This window comes from Procambarus clarkii, chromosome 39, assembly GCF_040958095.1.
Source record: "Procambarus clarkii isolate CNS0578487 chromosome 39, FALCON_Pclarkii_2.0, whole genome shotgun sequence".
Taxonomy (NCBI): Eukaryota; Metazoa; Arthropoda; class Malacostraca; order Decapoda; family Cambaridae; genus Procambarus; species Procambarus clarkii.
In genome coordinates, this window is record NC_091188.1 from 42737484 (window position 1) to 42762188 (window position 24705).

The following is a 24705-nucleotide window of genomic DNA, read 5'->3' on the forward strand; positions in this document are numbered from 1 at the left end:
GAATTAAATTAAAACTGCCCTCGCCATAAAAACTGTAATAAGTCGTTTTGAATACAAATTTTGATCGAATTGGATTTCACGCTAAATGAGAAATGTATTATTGAAAGTAAAGAAAAGACCCCAATACATACATGTATAATCGTGTTAAAACCAAATATTGGGATGCAACCTACAGCCTATAACAGTGTTGTAAACAATGGTCACAACAGTTTAAAACACCTTCATTTTGTTTTAATACAATAATAAAGTTTGAAGATTACATAACAAAATTTGGTTTAAATAAACTTAAGACACATACAGGGTCTTTCCGTCATCTTCATTCAAGCACTGTGGCAGCAAGTTTTTCAAACATATTATTAACATATCTTCATGTTTAAACTTTGTAGCATATTTTATATAGTATAGTACAGTATATATAAATATTTGTACATATAACCCCTTCCCCCTCCCACTACCAAGCAGTGGACTCAAGCAAATGCAGTCAGTTATGTTTTGGAAGGTTTATATATATTTTGTGTCATTGGATGAAAAGAAAAGCTGGGGGGGGGGGGAGGTAAGTTGTGAGAAAGCCCTTTTCTCAACTTCCCGTCACCCCCCCCCCCCTAGCTTTGCTTTTCACAAGTGTTTTGGAGAGCCGGGAGGAGGTTGAGCAAATAGGGTTGAGAATCCAAGGGAGGGTGAAGAAACAGGAGAGAGAAGGATAACAGGGCAAGAGAGAGGTAAGAGAAGGGAAAGGGAAAAGAAGAGAGTGGTAGCAGAAGGAAAGAAAGGGGGTATCTGGATGAGGCTCTGGGAGTTCTTCTACTGACTTGTGAGAGTTTGGTCCACCAGGCTGTTGCTTGGAGCAGCCTGCAGGCCCACATATATCCTGTACCTGCTTGATGGGGTCCTGAGCATTCTTCTACTCCCAAGCCCGGCCCGAGGCCAGGCTTGACTTGTGAGAGTTTGGTCCACCAGGCTGTTGCTTGGAGCGGCCCGCAGGCCCACATATACCGGCTTGATGGGGTTCTGGGAGTTCTTCTACTGTCCAAGCCCAGCCCGAGGCCAGGCTTGACTTGTGAGAGTTTGGTCTACCAGGCTGTTGCTTGGAGTGGCCTGCATACCTCGAGATGGTTACCTTGAGATGGTTTTGGGACTTAGCGTCCCCACGGCTCGGTCCTCGACCAGGCCTTTAAATGTGCATATGCTATGTGCATCTCTCGAGATGATTTTATTTTATTTCGGGGCTTAGCATCTCAGTGGCTTGGTCCTCGACAAGACCTCCTTTTTTGTTACACACCCCCAGCAAGCAGCCCGTTGCAGCTGTCTAATGCCCAGGTACCTATTTACTGCTAGGTAACAGGGGCATCAGGGTGAAAGAAACATTTTGCCCATTTGTCTCCGCCTCCACCGGGAATCGAACCCGGAACCTCAGGACTACGAATCCGAAGAGCTGTCCACCCAGCTGTCAGGCATGCCCACATATTCACCACAGCCCAGTTGGTCTAGCACTTAGAGAAAATTAGATAGTTTTCTTCAAGAAAATGTCCACAGTTGTTCCGACAATATTTCTTATGCTCACTGGGAGGATGAATAACAGTGCACCTCTGATGTTTATACAGTGTTTTCTTATTGTGCTTATTGTGCCTATGGCACCTCTGTTCTTCATTGGTTCTATTCTGCATTTCTTTCCATATCGTTCACTCCACTATTTTCCATGTATATACAGTATTATTTGATATCTCTCTCTCGCCTCCTTTCTAGTGAGTACATTTGGAGAGCTTTGAGATGATCCCAATAATTTAGGTGCTTTATCTCGTCTATGAGTGCCATATATGTTCTCTGTATTCCCTCTATTTCAGCAATCTCTCCTGCTCTGAAGGGGGAAGTGAATACTGAACAATACTTAAGACGGGACAACACAAATGATTTGAAAAGTACAACCATTGTGATGGGATCCCTGGATTTTAAAGTTCTAGTAATCTATCCTATCATTTTTCTGCCTGACGCAATATTTGCTTGGTTATGCTCCCTAAACATTAGGTTATAGAAGGGAAGAGAGAGAGGGGTTAAGAGAAGGCAAGTGGGGTAAGAGAAGGCAAGGGGTGGTAAGAGAAGGTAAGGGGGGTAGGAGAAGGTAAGGGGGGGGGGGGAAGAGAAGGTGAGGGGGGGTAGGGTAAGAGAAGGGAGTGTGAGGTAACATACAGGGAACACAGTAATAGAGTGTGTGTGATGCGCCACTAGGAGGAAAGTCATAATGGGTCACTAGGAATACAATTTAAAGAGTCAAAATGGTACACACTTTAACCTCCAAAAATCTGTACCTTTTTACAATAAATAGACTTAAGTAACTAATCATTTTTCTACTGGACTGTCCTTCCAAAATTTGAATTTGAAGCCGAATTTGTTTAATGTTGTGATAAAATGTGGAGCATCTCTGTAAAATAATATACATCCACATCATATTTTGCTCTTTTTTGCTTGATTGTAGTAGAAAATGTAATTTAAAAAGGATTTTTAATGTTTGAAATGTTTTACTATATTTATACTGTAATATAAATATTGTAGTACAATGCAATAGCAGAGTGCTAACGCACTAAGTCCACACTGTGTGACCTTTTCCCTCTGTGCTCTTGCTCATTTAATAAGGATTTGCATACATTTGTCTTGTTTATATTTAGTGCTTGTGATGGCAATGTTGTCACCTCTATTTTTGTGATGGAGATGATGATGTCTTTGTGTTGTCAACTATAGCAAATTTGCTAAGAAATTCCACATTAAGTGTTTTCTGGGGCAGCCCCTTGTGGCTTCCAGAAGCTAAATGCTGACATGGTCGAGATCTACTGGGTCACAATAGCTGTAGAGTTCTAGAGGGACTAAAGCCAGAACCTGGCTCTTCCTCAGAGAAGCTGGGAGCAGTGACATTTATTTTTGCCAACACACTGGGGAAGGCAACTAGAATGTCAGCGACTCAAAACAAACTACTGCTGGATTCGAGAGAGACCAAAACCTTAAAATTGACCGAAAGAACTATGTAAACAAACGATCGAATTCTCTCGGAACTAGTGCAAGCTCGTTTGCTCCACTCGTTTGCAGAGTGGAGCAAACCTGCTGGGGCCTGAGCTTCGAGTTCTAGTGCTGCTGTGAGAATTTAGTGGTTACCGGGTCGTAGCTTTCGTGTACCGGCTCTGGTGTCCTGCTGTTCAGCTAAATAATGTGGAGTTTACCCTTTGTGGCTTTCCCTTATTCTGTAGTGGATGTGAGCCAGGTCTTAAGTGTGCTTGGAGCTGCTTGTGCTCCGGGTTTCCTTCCATGGGTACTCCTTAGTGCTGCCCTTATACTGACAGAGTTCTACTCTGGTGTGGTCCAGGGATGCTCTTTTAGAGGTTGTCCTTGCTTGAGGTGACCCATGCCTTGGGCGAGCCAAGTTCTTGTCCCCACAATCTTTGCCCTGGTCAGGAGCAACATTGGCTGGTGGAATACATTGGGGATTTCCATGCTCAATGTTTCCAGACTGCCAAGGTCAACCTTTACAGCTGTGTGAACTAGGCTGTGCCAGATTACTTTTGGGTCCAGCATAGACACCCAGTGCCTGGGTGTCCTGCTTGGTTTACCCTTCAGGCCCTGGAAATTCCCTGTGGGTTTGGTGGTACTATGGATAACCCCACCTTCCCCAGAACCTGCTCTCACTTCGTGCAAGTTTGAAGATTATTCATCGTCCAAGCCACAAGGCGACGATCTTTCTGCCTCCACCATGCTACCTGTTGTGTCAATGACAGCTTTGATCCTGAGTCCTCTGGGGTTTGTTCTACACACATGGTTCTTCTTTCTGATCCTCCTAAAGAGGTTAGGGGACTTATCAGGCAGCAACCACTTTGCATGTTAATACTGCTAGGTTGAGTGCCTGGATGCCATGGAATAGGAGATGTTGTGAATTTCACCTTGGCTCCATCCACACCTCTACTTTTCCCTCCAGGTGTGGTTTGCCCTTCATGTAATTTTTCTCCCTCTGCTTCCTGCCCTGATGCACCAGAGGGTTTCGGAGTCGGGGCAGGGTTTAGCTTGGAACATGGCTCAGTCAGTTTTGAGGAATGCCCATCCTGAATCAGGCACAGAGGCAGTTGGGCCAGCAGGTCCACCCAAGGTTTCTGGCTCTTCCTTTAAGCCAGCCTCTTCCTTGGACTCTGCTATTCTATCCCAGGAGGTGGGGATAGACATTAGCTCCGTCCCCGAGTCTACGAGTGCAGCTTTTGAGGCTTGGGGGACAGTCGGATATGGGCCCCTAGGTCCCGTTCAACTCTATATTTCTTTCTCTTTCTCTCACATGTGCTATAGAGGATTTGGATTCACCCAGGCTCCATGCTCCAGCTTTGTTTGGACTGTTGCCTTGTGATTCGTTGCCTAAACTAGAGGGTTCTCTTTGGTCCCTGTCTCTTTGGTGCCGGACGCCTTTAGTATTTCTCAGCACTGTTCAAGTCCAGGGAGTGTCCAACACTCTCACAGTCTGTCCCAGTTCCAGTCCCAGCCTCCTTCCTTTGGTTTTGCAAGACATACAGGCGCCCAGATGTGGAATTCTTTGCATTGGTGCAAAATTGGCACCTTCCCTTGTATGTAGCTCTATTCCCCAAGTGCGAGACCCCTCACAGCAGATGTCTTTCAGCTGGACTGGCCAAGGTGAGGATTCAGTATCCCTGGCCAGCTGTTGCTCCAGGCCATGACCCGGATAGAGTTCTACCAGGGGGAGAGTGATCCTTCTGGCTCCTTGGTGATCAGCTCGGCCTTAGTTTCAGGCACTGGCTGCTCAGTGTCTGCATTTTTTTGCGGTTCCGGCTTCATCAGAAGGTAAACTCGGTGTGTAGTTCATATTCGCCCTTGTCAACTCTTCACATCTTCTGACTCGCCTTTATTGCCATCTTTATGGCGAGTGGGTGGCTTTGATGGTGTTCCACCCGCGCACTTTTTCGCAGTACAGTAGTATTGTATGAGGTTTCATGGTGCTCCTCCTGCCACTTCCTCTCCCATCATTGTTACCTGTTGGTTTCTGAGAGTGTAGTGCTCTGCTTTCTTGGCTTTTTCTTGATCAGCATCTAGTGCCAAATACTGCTGCCTCATTCTGCAGCACTGATGAGCCACTACAGCTCGCATTCGGTGTCAGTACTGTACTACCTCGGCAAAATTTCAGAGGCTGTCTTGCACCTTGTTTAACCTCCAGCCTGCTTATGTGCCACATGAGCCAGCCTGATCTTTGGCCTATGTGACTGCTTTTCTTTCCTCTTCTCATTTCATGGAGCGTCCAGGATTCCTTTAATATGACTGCTCTTGGGTTCTCTTGCCTCTGGCTGACTGGTTAGAAAGCTTCATGCTCTCTTCCAGGTGGGTGTTTTGTTCCTTTGCAACCAGCTTCTCCTTTTCTGGGGAAGAACAAGTTGGTTGGCTTCCAGAGAGGTCTTTGGTAATTGATGCTTAGTTTAGCTGGGGGTGCATCATGTGTTGTGCCCGGTGGCAGGTCTTGACCCCCTTTGGGTCATTCGTTCTGCTTTGGTGGTTGCTTTGTATGTTGATCCTCTTTCCTTGGTCCCCTATTCCATGGCTCATATTTCCCTGATTGTTCACTATTGAATTAAGTCTAACCAGTCTGTTGTCTACCCTCATTCCCATGATGCTCGGAAGTATGCCACTCTTTCAGGTATGTTTCTGAAGATGCCTCCCCTGGCAGATATTTGGGTGCAGGGAATTTTGGAGATCAAACAGGGTTCTGGTGATCCGGTATTTGGAGAATGTTCCCAGGCACAGCCTAATCAACCAGGCTGTGACTGGCCTAATCGTCAGGCTGCGAGCAGCCGCATCCAACAGCCCGGTTGACCAGTCCAGCAACGAGGAGGCCTGGTCAACGACCGGGCCGCGGGGTCGCCGAGTCTCGGAATCACCTCAAGGTAACCTGAAGGTAGGCCTCAGCACTCTTGTATGACTTTAGATAGCATCTCTCAGCCGGGAGTTTCATCATCGCCCTGATTCTTACAGTGCTCTCTCTTCTCCCTGGGAGATTCCCATATTTTCCTTCTCCTCCGTAGGTGTTTAGCTTCAGGTAGCCATAAGGGGCACCCCAGATAAACAGCATTGAATGTAATGAAATACAAATTTCTGGCAAGCTGCCCTTTCCCCTCCCTCCCCAGCACCTGCTTTAGAACTGGGAGCTCAGGCCCCGACAGGCAGTGAGTTACCTTCCCCACCTCCCCCCAAATGAGTAGAGGGGTGATGAAAATGAGCTCGCCCTAGTTCCCAGAATGCAAGCATTTCTTAACATAGTTGGAGGAGTTCTTTCAATCGGTTTTAAGGGTTCGGTCTCTTTGGAATTCAGCAGTAGTTTGTTCTGACTCACTGATTTTCTGGTTGTCTTCTCAAGTGAGGTGGCAAAAAAATAAATGACACTAATTCCTGTGCCTCTGTGAGGAGGGCCGAGTTATAGCTCCAGTTTCTGGTAGGTCTCTTCAACGGCTTATGTGACTCGGTAGATGTCAAACATCTCAGCATATAGCATTAGGAAACCACTGGAACTCACCCAGAAATTGGCATTTCATTACATTCAATGCTGGTTTTCTGCGACAAATTATTTGATGGGGATATGCTGTACAATGCATTATTTATTCTTAATTGCTGGTGTTAAATAACACCAGCCATTTTTTATATTAGTAATGAAGACTCGAATATTTTTTTTTTTAATAATTTTTCCATTATTGTACAACACTACCGAATTTGTCATATTTTTATGGAAAGAGCATTTATTTTTCTCATTTTATATTAAATATATATATTAATAATTTTGACTTAGTTTTGTTTACCCTTGATGGGCTAAAACAGTCAGCATGCCACAGCTCAAAAGATAAATATGCCAGATTTTGGAGGTTACAGTGAATTTTAGTGTTGCACGATATGAAATTATTACTGTACTGCAGCGGGTAAGACTACGGTCGTGTTGATATTTGACGGTTGCTAAGATTATATCCTGGTATCTGAGATGGGGGCAGCTGGAGGGGCAGAGGTCTCCACTGGGGCCTTGTGCCCTGTGACCTGCTCCACACGCCCCACAATGTGGTTCAGCTGTAGGCATATTTACCCCTAAGAAGATTATAAATACATGCACATGTTTACAGTATGTAATGAGGAAATCCCTTATAAATCTTTTCAAATAACAAAACATTTCATTACTTGAAAATTACTTGCAAAATAACAGTACACTATCTACTTGACACAACTAGACTTGACTAACCATCTGAATTTGTGCTTAGTAGGGTTTGTGTATGCAGAAGGTCTAGGCCGTTAATCTTGATGGGTTTTTTGGCCGACCGATGTGTTCGCTTTCCTCCTCTTCTACTATTGCTGAGGGTTGTGCGTCTCTGCCCACGAGTCTGTTAATAAGAGATGAAAACACATATTGCACATATTTATGCTGCTAATTTGCCATGATATACCAAAACATGCTGGTCTAGTGGTGGCAGCAATCTTCATAAGTTTGGCCACACTGCACACAATATTACCTACAAATGCATTAGACAATACCAAGTTGCAATGTTATTTTTGCTAATGTCTGCAGGTTAATTTTTATGCACCAAAGAATGGAAATGAAGAGAGGAAAAGAGAAGCAACAAAAATTCCTTCAAGTAATGAAGGCAAGGAGGAAGACGGGAAATAATGAGGTGGGTGAGAGAGCATGAATGAGAGGGGGGGGGGGGGGGGGGGCATAAATGAGGAAGGTGAGAAAAGGACTCACCGCCACAGGAGGGTCAGGGTCATCCACAATAGATGGTTTTGACGCAGCTGCTCTTCTCTGAGTATTTCTCCTCCTTGTTCCAGCACTTGAATGTCGAGATGCCCCATTGTTGACATTTTCGTCATTCTCGTCTGCTGAGCTTCGACAAGATGAACCTTTTGGTGTTGTTTTTGCAGAAGAAGAAGAATTTACAAGAGTTGAACTGGAACACCAGTCATTCCATGCACGTCGAGTGGTTGGACCAATTATTGGGTCATCAAGGTCCTTGTTTTGGTCAGATGAGTTGTTAGAGGAAGTTTCAGAATTGATGGAGGCCTTATTAAGGTCCCTCCGGACTCTGCGCACACCGGGTGACTCATCCTCCTAAAGCCCAGGAGTAAACTTTAGAGTTGTATTAAGTTTGCCATCATGAGCAGCACACACTCATGCACACATAACATGACATTGTCTCTTTTTAAAGGCCTCATAACATGAGGGATTTCAAATTTCATAAACAAAGCGCCAATGCATTCAGTGATGTGTCCCAAATTATATTTTCTTCAAAGGCATCTCAATTATGGATTTGTGTACCTAACACTCAACCATGTTTCACAGCATCCAGTATCTGTTAACTTACAAAACACCTTGCTTTTCACCGATGCAAGAATCATTCTTGAATCAAAACATGGAACACACGTTTTGTTCATAAAACTGTGTTATGTGTTCGTGGAACACGTAACACAGAAAAATGAGCGTTAGTGAAAACACTATGAAAAAGATCTCGTGCATACTGGTGTGTTGTAAGTTTAGACCACAAATAAAACACACAATTATAACCAATTTAAGTGTACATTTCTAGTGCATTCTGCGATTCCTTTTCTCAATTTTCTTGCTTTCATTCAGTTTGGGATTTTTTGTCTTGGTCTTCTTGGCAGAAGAGCCGAGTAATACTAGAGATGACAGGCCAAGCCTAGTGTGAGAGGCAGATATGAAGCAGAAGATAAGGCGGCCCCACCAAAGTTACCAATCAACATAATATTACAACACTTTCTTACTCAACAAGAGCTGCACAGAGGCTATTTACGGGCTCTTCAAAGACTTGCTGGACTCTTCCACTACATTTTAGTTGAAAATGGAAAATAGTTGATAGATAAAGATAGCACGAAAAGAAACAAAAATGTCACACAAAACATATTACTGCACGGCAAAGATTCATTTGAAAATACAGTACAGTACTGAGATGTTGAAGTTGTAATGGTCTACCATACAACATACTACTACTGCCCAATAATTCTCCTATTTATAGTCAGTTTTCTAAGTTACATATCACAATCTTAGATTCATTCAATTTTCATCATTAGCTTCATGATCAGTGGTTTCTAACACCCAAAATTTTTTATTTTCCCAAAGTGTTTCACCATTACAGATACAAAAAAAGGGGGATTTCAATACCTTTGGTAATATTGGCCAAATGAACAGGAACTCTAATATGATATAATCAAATGATATAGTTTACTGTCTACAGAAAATACCAGCTGAACCAAATACTGAGCTTTTGTATTTTTGTTAAGAGCTCAAAAAATGTCAAATGTTTTTGGATTGTGATATGTGGGAGTTGATCACGTGTGGCTGGTGCACGGTGGACCCCACACTTCTCCACGGGGGCTTGTGGGAGTTGGTGGTCACGTGTGGCTGGTGCACGGTGGACCCCACACTTCTCCCACAGGGGGTTGTGGGAGTTGATCACGTGTGGCTGGTGCACGGTGGACCCCACACTTCTCCACGGGGGGTTGTGGGAGTTGGTCACGTGTGGCTGGTGCACGGTGGACCCCACACTTCTCCACGGGGGGTTGTGGGAGTTGGTCACGTGAGGCTGGTGCACGGTGGACCCCACACTTCTCCACGGGGGCTTGTGGGAGTTGGTGGTCACGTGTGGCTGGTGCACGGTGGACCCCACACTTCTCCCACGGGGGGTTGTGGGAGTTGATCACGTGTGGCTGGTGCACGGTGGACCCCACACTTCTCCACGGGGGGTTGTGGGAGTTGGTCACGTGTGGCTGGTGCACGGTGGACCCCACACTTCTCCACGGGGGGTTGTGGGAGTTGGTCACGTGTGGCTGGTGCACGGTGGACCCCACACTTCTCCACGGGGGGTTGTGGGAGTTGGTCACGTGAGGCTGGTGCACGGTGGACCCCACACTTCTCCACGGGGGCTTGTGGGAGTTGGTGGTCACGTGTGGCTGGTGCACGGTGGACCCCACACTTCTCCCACGGGGGGTTGTGGGAGTTGATCACGTGTGGCTGGTGCACGGTGGACCCCACACTTCTCCACGGGGGGTTGTGGGAGTTGGTCACGTGTGGCTGGTGCACGGTGGACCCCACACTTCTCCACGGGGGGTTGTGGGAGTTGGTCACGTGTGGCTGGTGCACGGTGGACCCCACACTTCTCCCACGGGGGGTTGTGGGAGTTGGTCACGTGAGGCTGGTGCACGGTGGACCCCACACTTCTCCACGGGGGCTTGTGGGAGTTGATCACGTGTGGCTGGTGCACGGTGGACCCCACACTTCTCCCACGGGGGGTTGTGGGAGTTGGTCACGTGTGGCTGGTGCACGGTGGACCCCACACTTCTCCCACAGGGGGTTGTGGGAGTTGGTCACGTGAGGCTGGTGCACGGTGGACCCCACACTTCTCCCACGGGGGGTTGTGGGAGTTGGTCACGTGTGGCTGGTGCACGGTGGACCCCACACTTCTCCCACAGGGGGTTGTGGGAGTTGGTCACGTGTGGCTGGTGCACGGTGGACCCCACACTTCTCCCACGGGGGGTTGTGGGAGTTGATCACGTGTGGCTGGTGCACGGTGGACCCCACACTTCTCCACGGGGGCTTGTGGGAGTTGGTCACGTGTGGCTGGTGCACGGTGGACCCCACACTTCTCCCACAGGGGGTTGTGGGAGTTGGTCACGTGAGGCTGGTGCACGGTGGACCCCACACTTCTCCCACGGGGGGTTGTGGGAGTTGGTCACGTGTGGCTGGTGCACGGTAGACCCACACTTCTCCCACAGGGGGTTGTGGGAGTTGGTCACGTGTGGCTGGTGCACGGTAGACCCACACTTCTCCCACAGGGGGTTGTGGGAGTTGATCACGTGAGGCTGGTGCACGGTGGACCCCACACTTCTCCCACGGGGGGTTGTGGGAGTTGGTCACGTGTGGCTGGTGCACGGTGGACCCCACACTTCTCCCACAGGGGGTTGTGGGAGTTGGTCACGTGAGGCTGGTGCACGGTGGACCCCACACTTCTCCCACGGGGGGTTGTGGGAGTTGGTCACGTGTGGCTGGTGCACGGTGGACCCCACACTTCTCCACGGGGGGTTGTGGGAGTTGGTCACGTGTGGCTGGTGCACGGTAGACCCACACTTCTCCCACAGGGGGTTGTGGGAGTTGATCACGTGTGGCTGGTGCACGGTAGACCCACACTTCTCCCACAGGGGGTTGTGGGAGTTGATCACGTGTGGCTGGTGCACGGTGGACCCCACACTTCTCCCACGGGGGCTTGTGGGAGTTGGTCACGTGTGGCTGGTGCACGGTGGACCCCACACTTCTCCCACGGGGGGTTGTGGGAGTTGGTCACGTGTGGCTGGTGCACGGTGGACCCCACACTTCTCCACGGGGGCTTGTGGGAGTTGGTCACGTGAGGCTGGTGCACGGTGGACCCCACACTTCTCCCACGGGGGGTTGTGGGAGTTGGTCACGTGTGGCTGGTGCACGGTGGACCCCACACTTCTCCCACGGGGGGTTGTGGGAGTTGATCACGTGTGGCTGGTGCACGGTGGACCCACACTTCTCCACGGGGGGTTGTGGGAGTTGATCACGTGTGGCTGGTGCACGGTGGACCCCACACTTCTCCCACGGGGGGTTGTGGGAGTTGGTCACGTGTGGCTGGTGCACGGTGGACCCCACACTTCTCCCACAGGGGGTTGTGGGAGTTGATCACGTGTGGCTGGTGCACGGTGGACCCCACACTTCTCCCACAGGGGGTTGTGGGAGTTGGTCACGTGAGGCTGGTGCACGGTGGACCCCACACTTCTCCCACGGGGGGTTGTGGGAGTTGATCACGTGTGGCTGGTGCACGGTGGACCCCACACTTCTCCCACGGGGGGTTGTGGGAGTTGGTCACGTGTGGCTGGTGCACGGTGGACCCCACACTTCTCCCACGGGGGGTTGTGGGAGTTGATCACGTGTGGCTGGTGCACGGTGGACCCCACACTTCTCCCACAGGGGGTTGTGGGAGTTGATCACGTGTGGCTGGTGCACGGTGGACCCCACACTTCTCCCACGGGGGGTTGTGGGAGTTGATCACGTGTGGCTGGTGCACGGTGGACCCCACACTTCTCCCACAGGGGGTTGTGGGAGTTGATCACGTGTGGCTGGTGCACGGTGGACCCCACACTTCTCCCACAGGGGGTTGTGGGAGTTGGTCACGTGAGGCTGGTGCACGGTGGACCCCACACTTCTCCCACGGGGGGTTGTGGGAGTTGGTCACGTGAGGCTGGTGCACGGTGGACCCCACACTTCTCCCACGGGGGGTTGTGGGAGTTGGTCACGTGAGGCTGGTGCACGGTGGACCCCACACTTCTCCCACAGGGGCTTGTGGGAGTTGATCACGTGTGGCTGGTGCACGGTGGACCCCACACTTCTCCCACGGGGGGTTGTGGGAGTTGGTCACGTGTGGCTGGTGCACGGTGGACCCCACACTTCTCCCACGGGGGCTTGTGGGAGTTGGTCACGTGTGGCTGGTGCACGGTGGACCCACACTTCTCCCACGGGGGGTTGTGGGAGTTGGTCACGTGTGGCTGGTGCACGGTGGACCCACACTTCTCCCACGGGGGGTTGTGGGAGTTGGTCACGTGTGGCTGGTGCACAGTGGACCCCACACTTCTCCCACAGGGGGTTGTGGGAGTTGGTCACGTGTGGCTGGTGCACGGTGGACCCACACTTCTCCCACGGGGGGTTGTGGGAGTTGGTCACGTGTGGCTGGTGCACGGTGGACCCACACTTCTCCCACGGGGGGTTGTGGGAGTTGGTCACGTGAGGCTGGTGCACGGTGGACCCACACTTCTCCCACGGGGGGTTGTGGGAGTTGGTCACGTGTGGCTGGTGCACGGTGGACCCACACTTCTCCCACGGGGGGTTGTGGGAGTTGGTCACGTGTGGCTGGTGCACAGTGGACCCCACACTTCTCCCACGGGGGGTTGTGGGAGTTGGTCACGTGTGGCTGGTGCACGGTGGACCCCACACTTCTCCCACGGGGGGTTGTGGGAGTTGGTCACGTGTGGCTGGTGCACGGTGGACCCCACACTTCTCCTCGGGGGCTTGTGGGAGTTGGTCACGTGTGGCTGGTGCATGGTAGACCCACACTTCTCCCACGGGGGGTTGTGGGAGTTGGTGGTCACGTGTGGCTGGTGCATGGTAGACCCACACAATTCTCCCATGGGGGCTTGTGGGAGTTGGTGGTCACGTGTGGCTGGTGCACGGTGGACCCACACAATTCTCCCATGGGGGCTTGTGGGAGTTGGTGGTCACGTGTGGCTGGTGCATGGTAGACCCACACAATTCTCCCATGGGGGCTTGTGGGAGTTGGTGGTCACGTGTGGCTGGTGCACGGTGGACCCACACAATTCTCCCATGGGGGCTTGTGGGAGTTGGTGGTCACGTGTGGCTGGTGCATGGTAGACCCACACAATTCTCCCATGGGGGCTTGTGGGAGTTGGTGGTCACGTGTGGCTGGTGCACGGTGGACCCACACAATTCTCCCATGGGGGCTTGTGGGAGTTGGTGGTCACGTGTGGCTGGTGCATGGTAGACCCACACAATTCTCCCATGGGGGCTTGTGGGAGTTGGTGGTCACGTGTGGCTGGTGCACGGTGGACCCACACAATTCTCCCATGGGGGCTTGTGGGAGTTGGTGGTCACGTGTGGCTGGTCCACTGTGGACCCACACTTCTCCACGGGGGGTTGTGGGAATTGGAGTAAGGCAGAGGTTGCCACTCTCAGTTAAGTGTAATTTGTTTTGTAGGTCAATTTGTATTGTCTGGTAAACTTTGGTATAATATTATTGTTTATAGTGAATTAAACATGTAGTATACTAAGCTCCAGTGAGTAAATATATTTTTTATAAAATACATATTAAGCTTTATCTATGTAATATAAACATTATTTAATTTTTCTTCCTAAAAGGCTTTATCAAGTTAATTAATCAGTAACCTAGCGAAATGGGCAGTTAATTTCCATGTTATATCTGTTTTATGTCTTGTCTGTGGGGTGAGAAATGCACTGGCATTCTTAAATTTTTGGGTAACGGAGTTCACGCCTTACAAACATTCGTTCACACGACCATTCTCCCAGGCCCCCATGTACCCCCTTCATGTATAAAATCACTGTACTAACTCACTGGAGCATCCCTTTGAATTTTGCGGCAGTGGGAACATTGGTCCCGCAGCCACATGGAGGAGTACAGTATTGCACAAAATTGGCTGTGTGTGTGTGTGGGGTGTGGGATGGGGGTAGGGTGGGTGGGAGGTGCATGGGGGGTATGGGATGGAGGCAGGGTGGGTGGGAGGTGCATGGGGGGTATGGAATGGGGGAAGGGTGGGTGGGAGGTGCATGGGGGTATGTGATACACTCCCGTCACAAGTCCTCAATGACCCACACACCATTTGTACAAGACCAGATCGTGTTTACTCTGTTGGTGCGGTGGGGACCACGGGATGGTGATAGGAGAGTGAGGAGGCGTTTACTCAAGAGACAAATTACAAAATGGTGGACCACCAATACAGTGCACATGTATTTTCAGGTTTCAAAATATATTTGTATTGTATTTTTGATAATAGGAGGACAAGAATGCTAATGATTTTTAATAACGTCCAGAGACCTACTGATGAGACCATCTTTAATACTGGTCACAGTATATGAACCTTACTTTAATTAGGACATTCAAACTGTATTATGTATAATAATAATATTTACAGCTTAACTATCTCCAGTTGTCTTGCTTATTACATATAATGATGATAATATCTTGACTCTAGCTATAGTTGTTGTGTTTACTAGATATGATTATGTTATATCTAGGGGCCTGATGGCTGAGTGGACAGCACTCGGTATTCATAGTCCTGAGGTTCCGGGTTCAATCCCCGGTGGAGACGGAAACAAATGGGCAGAGTTTCTTTCGCCCCGATGCCCCTGTTACCTAGCAGTAAATAGGTACCTGGGAGTTAGACAGCTGCTACGGGCTGCTTCCTGAGGGGGTGTAACAAACAGGAGGCCTGGTCGAGGACCGGGCCGCAGGGACGCTAAGCCCCGAAATCATCTCAAGATAACCTCAAGAAGATGTTTACATCCTGACTCTAGCTCTAGTTCTTTACTAGATATAATGATGTCTTACATCTTGAATCTTGCTCTAATAGTTGTGTTTACTAGTAGTGATGCCCACCTCAGGGCAAAACTAAAGCAATGAATGAATAAGAATGAAAATAGAATAAGAGAAATACTGTGTACTGAGTATCATAATAAGTATATAGTATTAGTCTTGTGTTTTCTTTCAGCATGTTTTATTCCATCACAAGTACGTCGTTCATCCAAAGGTCGTTCCATCTACTACACCTGAATATTGTTTTTGACCGACTTATTCAAACATTTATAAACAGTAATTTCCTCAACCTACCAACCCCACTAATGTTGCTTATAATGTGCATGTACCTCATATATTTATATTACTTCACCAATATAAGTTATTATATAGCCTCCGACTAGTTATTTAACCTTTTGTTGCTTTCAGTACATACTAGACTCTGTAAAATGGTCTTCACTTTTATTATTAAAAATGTCTTTTCTCCTGCAACATGCAAAGTACTACAATACTATAAACATCCAATAATCCTTTCTCTCTGCCATTTATTTGACTTCCATTTAGAGTTTATATTCCCAAACCTGATAACTGCTTCTAGATAGTGCTACCCTTATGCAGTGCTATTGTCACTTTATCCCTTCACTCCATATTCACACTCCAATACATACTTTATGAAATTCCAACTCCACTAACTTACATTCCTCCTTCCCCATAGTGTTTGATATACACTCTATTTTTTCCTTTACCCTAACAGCAGTGAGAATGTCTGTTCTCTATGACAAACATTCTATATTTTAGCATAGAAATCTATGAACCTAACCGATTCTTCCTCTAGACACTCCTCTACACATGACATATCTTATGACTATCTCCAGCTGCAAGTGCTTCCCTTACTTCACCACACTCCTCTACACATATGACTATCTCCAGCTGCAAGTGCTTCCCTTACTTCACCACACTCCTCTACACATATCTTATGACTATCTCCAGCTGCAAGTGCTTCCCTTACTTCACCACACTCCTCTACACATGACATATCTTACATCGATATATACCTATAATAAACCTATCTTCACCCATACTCCTACTTACCCATCTATTAACCACACAGTTTTAACCAATCGGCTAAACCTTTGGACTTAGCAATGAGAAAAAATAAATAATTCATAAATAACTAAAATACACAAATCCAAAGTTTAAATTTTTAACACAGATGAATGTAACTTAACCATGCTAAGTACTTTCCATCATTTATACATTGATTTTTCAGTGCATGTGGCAGGTGCTTTGAATGTGAACAAGATACCAAGACTAATGGACTAATGTGTACAGTCTTCAGTATACAAAGTGGTCCTTGTAATCCTGGAAATGATTCAATTACTCATGATACTACATCAAGTCACCCACCTGAATGACTGCCAGTTAAAAAACAAACCAAAGCATTACAGATATAAATAATAAAAAGCATAAAAAAGTGGCTAAGAATAACAAGCACATCTTGCAGCTGTAACTACACTAGCTTCCCAATTTATTTATTGACTCAAACTGCAAAGTTATTTGCATGTCACCTGTTTCAGTTTCATGAGAGAGATTCTCAACACCACCACACCTCTTCCCCTCTGACTAGAACTTGTGTGAACTATCTTTGTAATCTATAGTGGTGAAACACTTGTTCCCCTCTGACTAGAACTTGTGTGAACTATCTTTGTAATCTATAGTGGTGAAACACTTGTTCCCCTCTGACTAGAACTTGTGTGAACTATCTTTGTAATCTATAGTGGTGAAACACTTGTTCCCCTCTGACTAGAACTTGTGTGAACTATCTTTATAATTTATAGTGGTGAAATGTGTCACATTTGCATACTGTTACTCTGCTTTATAGTATAAAATCTACACAAATTGTTGCAAAATATTCAAATACGTAGAAGCAAGTATTTAAACTGACATAATAAATTGTGCTATTCCATTTTCAAGGCAGATATTCAAAGTAGTGTAAATTATTTATATGAAGTTCAATCTTCATCCAAAAATGAGAGTACATGTATCTTTAGTTACCATAGCTGAGTGCACAAAATATGGACTCTGGAATAATATATCAATTGGACAGGTTAGGTTTATGGTTACTCTTTCACTTTTCAATGTGCCCTTTAGAATTACAATAGTACAAAACATAAAAGGAAAACAAAATTGTTGGGGGGGTACAACACTCCATATTTTGCACATTCCATCTACTGTAGCTGAAGATTCTATCATCTTTGAAGGATGGGATGGAAACAACACTCAGTACGACCATTATTACACTGCGTTTAAGTCATTATAATGCACTGCATAACTGAATGCTAGTCAAAATTCAATAACCATAAAAGTTATCTTCTTATTTATGTACAAAAAAGAAATATATCGTAAGGTCATTTAATATACCACTGTATTTTGATATGACCCTTCAAATCTTACCAGAGCTATCTATATTATACTAAACTATGCATTATTAAGACTGTAGAAGGAATGCAAGCTATTCATATAACTTAAAAAGACTGTTTACATACTTCAATGCTCAAGTACATTGGCAATTTTTATGACATAAGAGTTGAACACCCTCCACATAAAATATTGTTCCACAAAACATAAAATTCTTCATTAATTAATCAAAAACACTCCAAAGCTGCATGTTATTAAGCCATGCCATCATGCAAATATTCATTCTGTATGAAGTTGTCGACACATTTCCCAAACATACTGTACTTACCAGCTTCTCGTCTCCAGTTTTTGCAGACTGTGAGAATATAAAGCACAGCGTGGCTTGATAAGTTGGATAGAACAGATAGAATTTAAAAAGGAAAAGCTTAATAGCTATTGAAAAATTACTTAAGAGTATTGTATATCCATATCTACAGTGAAAGTTCATTCTCGATTCTCAACGTGAATGTCTATAATGCACTGAGGAGGAGTTGGATGGTATAAACATTTTGTATGATACATTCAGATATTGTTAGTTATATCTATGTATGTCTTTTCAGTTAATTTATCAGTGCAAAATAGACAATCACTACAACTATTGCTTGTATAACCACTAATATTTGAAGCCATGTTAGTGTAACAAGAAGGGTGGTCATCACTTTTCACAATGGTAAATACACCTTCGTGAACTCCAACACACAGATCAAAGTTTGTGGTCACACATGTGAAGCTTGTTGGTTGTCTGGGTGTAGGCTGAACCTGAGACACACAAGTCAACCATAAGCCCTCAACCTCCTTCAGTTGGACGTGCTTTACTTGTGACTGGTTGATGAGCAGCTACCAGCGGCCATAGCCAAGCACCTGCCAGGGGCATTGAGCTTCTAGCACCCTCTCTGTCACCTAACTTTACCACAATTCATAAAAGAAAAGTAGCGAAGCTTCAAAACAGAGAGGAGCTAGGACTCGCTAGTGTTGTGATAATTACCTTTTGGATATTCAAACTGCTTTTCCAGTGGTGAAATACCAATCAAAATGGCACACCACCACTGAATTGCAGATATATTGTGGCCAATCATTTTATAGTGAGGAAAAGAGTGGCTAGAGAGACTATAGGGATACAGTTGCCCCATGATGGTGGCTGCTGGTCCCGGCCTTCATGGCCTCTACTCTGTTGCTCACAACTGCACCCTCACCGCTTCTCCTTCACAGACATCACACCCAATACCCCACTTCCATCCTTCCAAACATCTGATCCATGCTGTTTTTTGTCCTTTCATATTTGTCTTTTTTCCTTCATTGCTTTTTTTTTTGTTATAGGATCTCTGTTTCATAGAGACATCTGGAGACAGGAAGCAGTTGTGAACACCAAAGGAGAAGCCGAGGTAACCTTAAACTCCTTACAAACTTACCCTCAGTTTGGGGTTCTTAAGTCTTTGGAAATAGCGCTCCAACTGAAACAAGGAAAAAGAATGGAGACCAATCATTATATACCAATTCATAATATTAAAATAAAAAAATTTAATTTTGAATTTTGAGAGGGCTGAAAGCTGAGAGGACTCCATGTCTTGGAGTCAGGCACGAAGGTTGGATCAAAAAAATAACTTGGTCATGAGACAAAAATGGCCTTTTATGTGTGTGTTTTTACTTCAGTTAATTGAAATTTTAGATATACAGTATATATATTATATACTGCATATACAGTATATATAAAGAAAGCAAAAATTCAAGCTGAGGGACAATGTTTTATCAAATATTAGAATTATGACAAGTGTCACTTCCCCAGTAAGTCCAGTAGCCCAATACAATTGGATAAATAATATATGTCTTGATAATAAACTCAAATGATCCAAGTCCCTCAAATGTCACTTCCAAAACATGAAGTATAAACAGAGCTTCCCCCAGAGCGGCCGAAACTCTCTCATTCTATCTTGCACACAGGTGTTGGAGAAATGCTCCGAGGCTGGAAATTTCAGTAAGTAATCTTTTTCTTTTGCACTGGGACTGGAGATAAAATAATTAATTTAAATATTTAATTTAACTTATGACTATTATAAATTAGCTTAAATAATATATTTTTGATAATTAAACAATAAAAATTTTGTTTGAAAATTGAAATACTTGTACAGTATATTAGAACTTAAAGAAATGAGTGAAAACAACAATATAAAACAGGTGCAAATCAATTAGAAATATATTTGCTGATATATAATGTACAATACAAAGGTAAAACTATTATTAAATTAATAAATTTTTGTAATTAAAATTATTTTATGGGTTTTGAGAACAAACACAGAATTCCAATATATACTGTACTGTATATAAACAAATTGACAACATTAAAGCTTATAAAGTACTCTGAGGGTTTGTGAGTCACCTCGGAACATTGATTATGTTAAGAAAGGAAGTTGTTCATATGCTTTGGGCAGGATGGGAATGGTATGGAGACAGGGACTAAGGTAGTCTCAGGGCTGAGGCAGGGGTCACTATAGCACTTGAGGATAGACATATATATATATATACTGTACTGTATGTTATTGGCAGACTAAATACCTATACTGTACTGTATGTTATTGGCAGACTAAGAAAGGTTTATACTGTATAGTACTTGTGGAAAGAAATCTATGTAACTGTACATAAAAGCAAATGGTATAATCGAAAGAATAAAATCTAAATATGTATAATATACAAGTATAATATAATGTATGTACTGTACTGTAATATGTATAATATACAAGTATAATATAATGTATGTACTGTACTGTAATATGTATAATATACTGTACATATAAATCAAAGTGGATGAGAAAAATAAAACTGAGCAGAAATAATGTAGAAGTTAGCGGTTGTAATATAGGTGGGGTGAGGTGTAAGGTGCCGTAGAGAGACAAGAGGGAAGCTGCACGATGGTGACCATCAGTCACACACTACTACTACTACTACTACTACCAACTACACCATAATAACAATAAATGTAATTGAAACAACCAGAAGTAAATAACAAAATGCAAGCAGTAAATAAATGCTAATATGGACTAAAAACAATATTGTCTTGATGAAAACTGTGAAGACCAAAGATATGAATGGGAGATAAAGCCAGGAAAAGCACAAACTTATACTGCAACCTGTCCTCACACTTAATGTGCTCAAATTAGATGCCATCAATTGCATTCACTTACAAACATGGTTGCTGATTCATGGAACAAATTACTAGGTAACATAATGGATGTGGGATCAATTGACTGTATCAAGTGTAAGTTAGACATATGCTACATATGAGAGAGTTTGGCTGGACATTAACAGGAGCTGCCTTGTATGGGACAACAGGCCTTCTACTCTTTACTTAATTCTTATTCTTGTATATTATTATTATTATGAACCTTTGCTGAAATTAAAAATACCACAATATTGACACTTCCTCAGACTACTGAACATTATCTTCAATAGATTATATGGGTTTCAAGTTGGGGGGAAAAACCACTTCAGATTTGAGGCTTGTCAAGGTGATGAGAACGGGCTGTGTACAGAGTGAAAGAGTAAGGCTGGAATGCTACTAGCAGCCAGTATAAGTCAGGCATCACTCACAAGACACAACACTTTATAGCAGCATCAAGCAATGTCTTAAACATTAAAATACAGTACCCCAAAACACAAAAATAGATCAAAGATTAACAAGAAAATATAATGTCAACTATTAGAAAATACTGAATAACTTAAAATACATATACTGTACTGTACTGTATTATGAAATAATATAAAGCATTCTCCAACATGAACATTTTCTGATAAATACGTACAGAGCAGCCAGAATGAGTGACCAACTTGAGCTGCACTCTTAGATACAAACCAGTAGCGTGTTCATCCTCAAATGGTTAATAATCAATCTAAGATACAAACCAATAGCTTGCTCATCCTTAAATGATCAATATTCAATCTAAAATTAGCCTAAAATTAACCATTTGTATTTTATCAACATGTTTTACAAAGCTGTCATCTGGAAAATTTACAAACGTAGACTTATCAAAGCAGTCATCTGGAAGCCTTACAAAACTGTCATCTGGAAGCCTTACAAAACTGTCATCTGGAAGCCTTACAAAACTGTCATCTGGAAGCCTTACAAAACTGTCATCTGGAAGCCTTACAAAACTGTCATCTGGAAGCCTTACAAAACTGTCATCTGGAAGCCTTACAAAACTGTCATCTGGAAGCCTTACAAAACTGTCATCTGGAAGCCTTACAAAATTGTCATCTGAAAGCTTTACAAAGCTGGCCTCATGGAAAATTTTCAAATGGAGGTTTTTCAACACAGTTCTATCATCTGGAAGGTCCACACAGCTGTGATTTAGAAATTTTTCAAACAAACCCAGCCTCTCCACACAATCTGGACTGTAAATGTTCTGGGCTCCCCAGGCAACTTGTGGGCTTGTGGGGGCACTCAGGAATGCAAAATTTTTTACATTCATTTGACATTTTCTAACTTATTGTTCGATTATAACGATAAATTACTGTACCGTATTTTCTGGTGTAAAAGACGCACCCCTATTTTACAAGGATTTTTTGTTGAAAAAACGATTTTAGTATGTTTCATCATACATTTATTGGAAGATATTTTAAAGTGGATTTTCTACCCCCAACTCTTACCTCCTCTAAGATCAGCTGTACAGTTGTTTATATTTTGGGCAAGAAAATTGCTATACATGATGTGAAACTTGTATTTCTGGATGTGATGTTTTGTGTTGCCGCATCTGTCCACCAGGGTGGCGGACCCGGCAGTGACGTACCATCACAGCTCTCTGGTTTTGTTGTCATTCATGCATTGCAAATGACTGACAGGCAGATAAAGAGTTTAACATTCCTTTCAAATTTCTAGAAGCATTTTTCATTTGGATAATGAATAAACGTTTCTTAAAGGAAACACAGTCGTTAAATAATGTATGACATATCAGGCATGGGTTACGTATGCTGGCTTAGGTAGCGAGATGTTATCAGCTTCCTTCATAACTGCCAATGTATCTTGCGCAATTTTTCGTAACTTTGTGATAAAAGACTGTGATAACTCGGCCTGTTTTCAATATTTTATTATTAGCAATGATTTTTGTACCTAGTGATCTTAGCCAGTATGCTCATCGGGCTCCCTAGCCTGTGGCACTCGGTCTCACATCCATAATACGGCCGCATTACATGCATGGCAATTTTTTACATTTAAAAATAATAAAAGCGCGTCTTATATGCTGGCAAATACAGTAGGTGTCAAAATGTCTGCAAATGAATTGTTTAGAGAATAGATGCAAAAGCAAGAGTGTATTATAATAGATTTTGGTCATCTCTATACATTGCAAAACAAACGTAGCATGCTCAGCAGGTCCAGCTTATCAATGCTTAAAATGTTTTATAATCATTTCAAATTTTCTTGGTTATTTCTTGGATTATAACTATAGATTTGGTGTCAAAATGTTTACAAATTAATTTTCTAGAGAACAGATTCAAAAATGAAATTGTGTTTCTAATAGATTACATGTGACAACAATGAATATATGAATGTTCATGAATAGCAATCAAATGACGCATTTTAATCATGAGAACGTTTACTGCCAGAGTACCAATGACACTAAAATCCATTATTGGAACATGAAAGTATTAATTATCTTGGAGCTGCTAAATATCAGGAACAAAATAGTTGTAATGGCGTACTATAACTTTCTGACAGTCAGCCTCGTCTTTGCCAACTCCCAAAATATGGCCAATATTTTTCTCTTATGCTTATGAAATACATACATTTTATAATCTACTTTATTATTTATATTATTTTTATTTGTTTTGTCATATTAGAATAAATAAAATGGATTTAGTATACACAGCTCCATTATGTAATACGTGTATGGGTACCAGCAGTACCAGGCACTTGTTTCACATCCTGCACACACTTGCTTCACAACCAAAAGGTCCCGGATTAGATTCCTGCAGCAGAACCCAGATGTTTGAACAGGTTTCATTTCATACCTCTGTTTACCTAACAGTAAATAGGTACCCAGGCTGCATCCTCGGGAAGGTCAGTAGTAGACTTAGGAGGACCTCGATGAGCCTGACAGGTTTCCTGCCCCAGATAATGGGAAACCATAGTTGAACTTGAGAAAGATTGTGGTCTAATTTGGCAGTAATTGTAAGTGACTTCAGCTGCTTTTCAAATACTCAAGTTTTATTTTCTTTTTAACACTTTCATGCTCTGGGTCCCTAAAACCACCTGGGATAGTAGGGCTAGCGCCCCACTATCTCGGGTGGCTTTGGACCTTCCATGGGAGCGCGCCGTAATACTGGAAAGTGTATACTCTTTTCAACTTTGTCACCTCAATTCTTGTCCTAGGTTTTTCAATTTTGTATCAATGTGTTTGTAATAGAATGCTCTACAGGACTAAAAGCATTTAAACTCCAAAAACCTGGCTTACTACCTGCAGCATACAAAGAAAGTGATAGTGAGTTACCTGGGAGCGCACAAGAGCAATAAAATGTGTACATTCTTTTCACTTTGGTCACCTCAATTCTCGTCCTAGGTCTTCCATTTTGGTATCAATGTGTTCGCAATAGAATTCCCAACATGAGTATATGCATATAATGTAAAAAACAGCGGCGCACTCCACCCGCCGACAAGATGAATGTGAGCCAAGGTTACCTGCAAGAGAGCTCTGTGCCACCGCAAGGCATACCTGGCATTACATTGGAGAGTGCGGTAATACTGAAAAGTGTATACTCTTTTCAACTTTGTCATCTCAATTCTCGTCCTAGGTTTTTCAATTTGGTATCAATGTGTTTGCAATAGAATTCCATACAGGAGTATATGCATATAATGTCCAAAAACCTGGCGTACCACCCACAGCAAACAGTGAAAGTGACGGAGCGTTACCCCTGTGAGCGCTAATAAAGAGCAATAAAATGTGTATACTTTTTTCAACTTTGTTGCAGTGTTCAAGAGAGAACTGGATAAACACCTCCAAAGGATACCTGATCAACCAGGCTGTGATTCATACGTCAGGCTGCAAGCAGCCACGTCAAACAGCCTGGTTGACCAGTCCAGCAATGAGGAAGCCTGGTCGACGACCGGGCCACGGGGATGCTAAGCCCCGGA

At 44.2% G+C, this 24705-nt stretch overlaps 1 protein-coding gene across 1 annotated transcript in view; it reads right to left on the bottom strand.

Annotated features, from left to right (window-relative positions):
* The window catches only part of LOC123760254 (DOT1 like histone lysine methyltransferase grappa), a 245157-nt gene that overhangs the window by 61154 nt on the left and 159298 nt on the right, over positions 1 to 24705 (bottom strand). The window contains exons 7-10 of the mRNA XM_069338436.1: positions 18998 to 19039; positions 17878 to 17904; positions 7748 to 8110; positions 7247 to 7385 (exon numbers count right to left, since the gene is read on the bottom strand). Of these exons, the coding sequence (XP_069194537.1) occupies positions 7247 to 7385; positions 7748 to 8110; positions 17878 to 17904; positions 18998 to 19039 (571 nt within the window). The remainder of the gene's footprint in view (positions 1 to 7246; positions 7386 to 7747; positions 8111 to 17877; positions 17905 to 18997; positions 19040 to 24705) is intronic.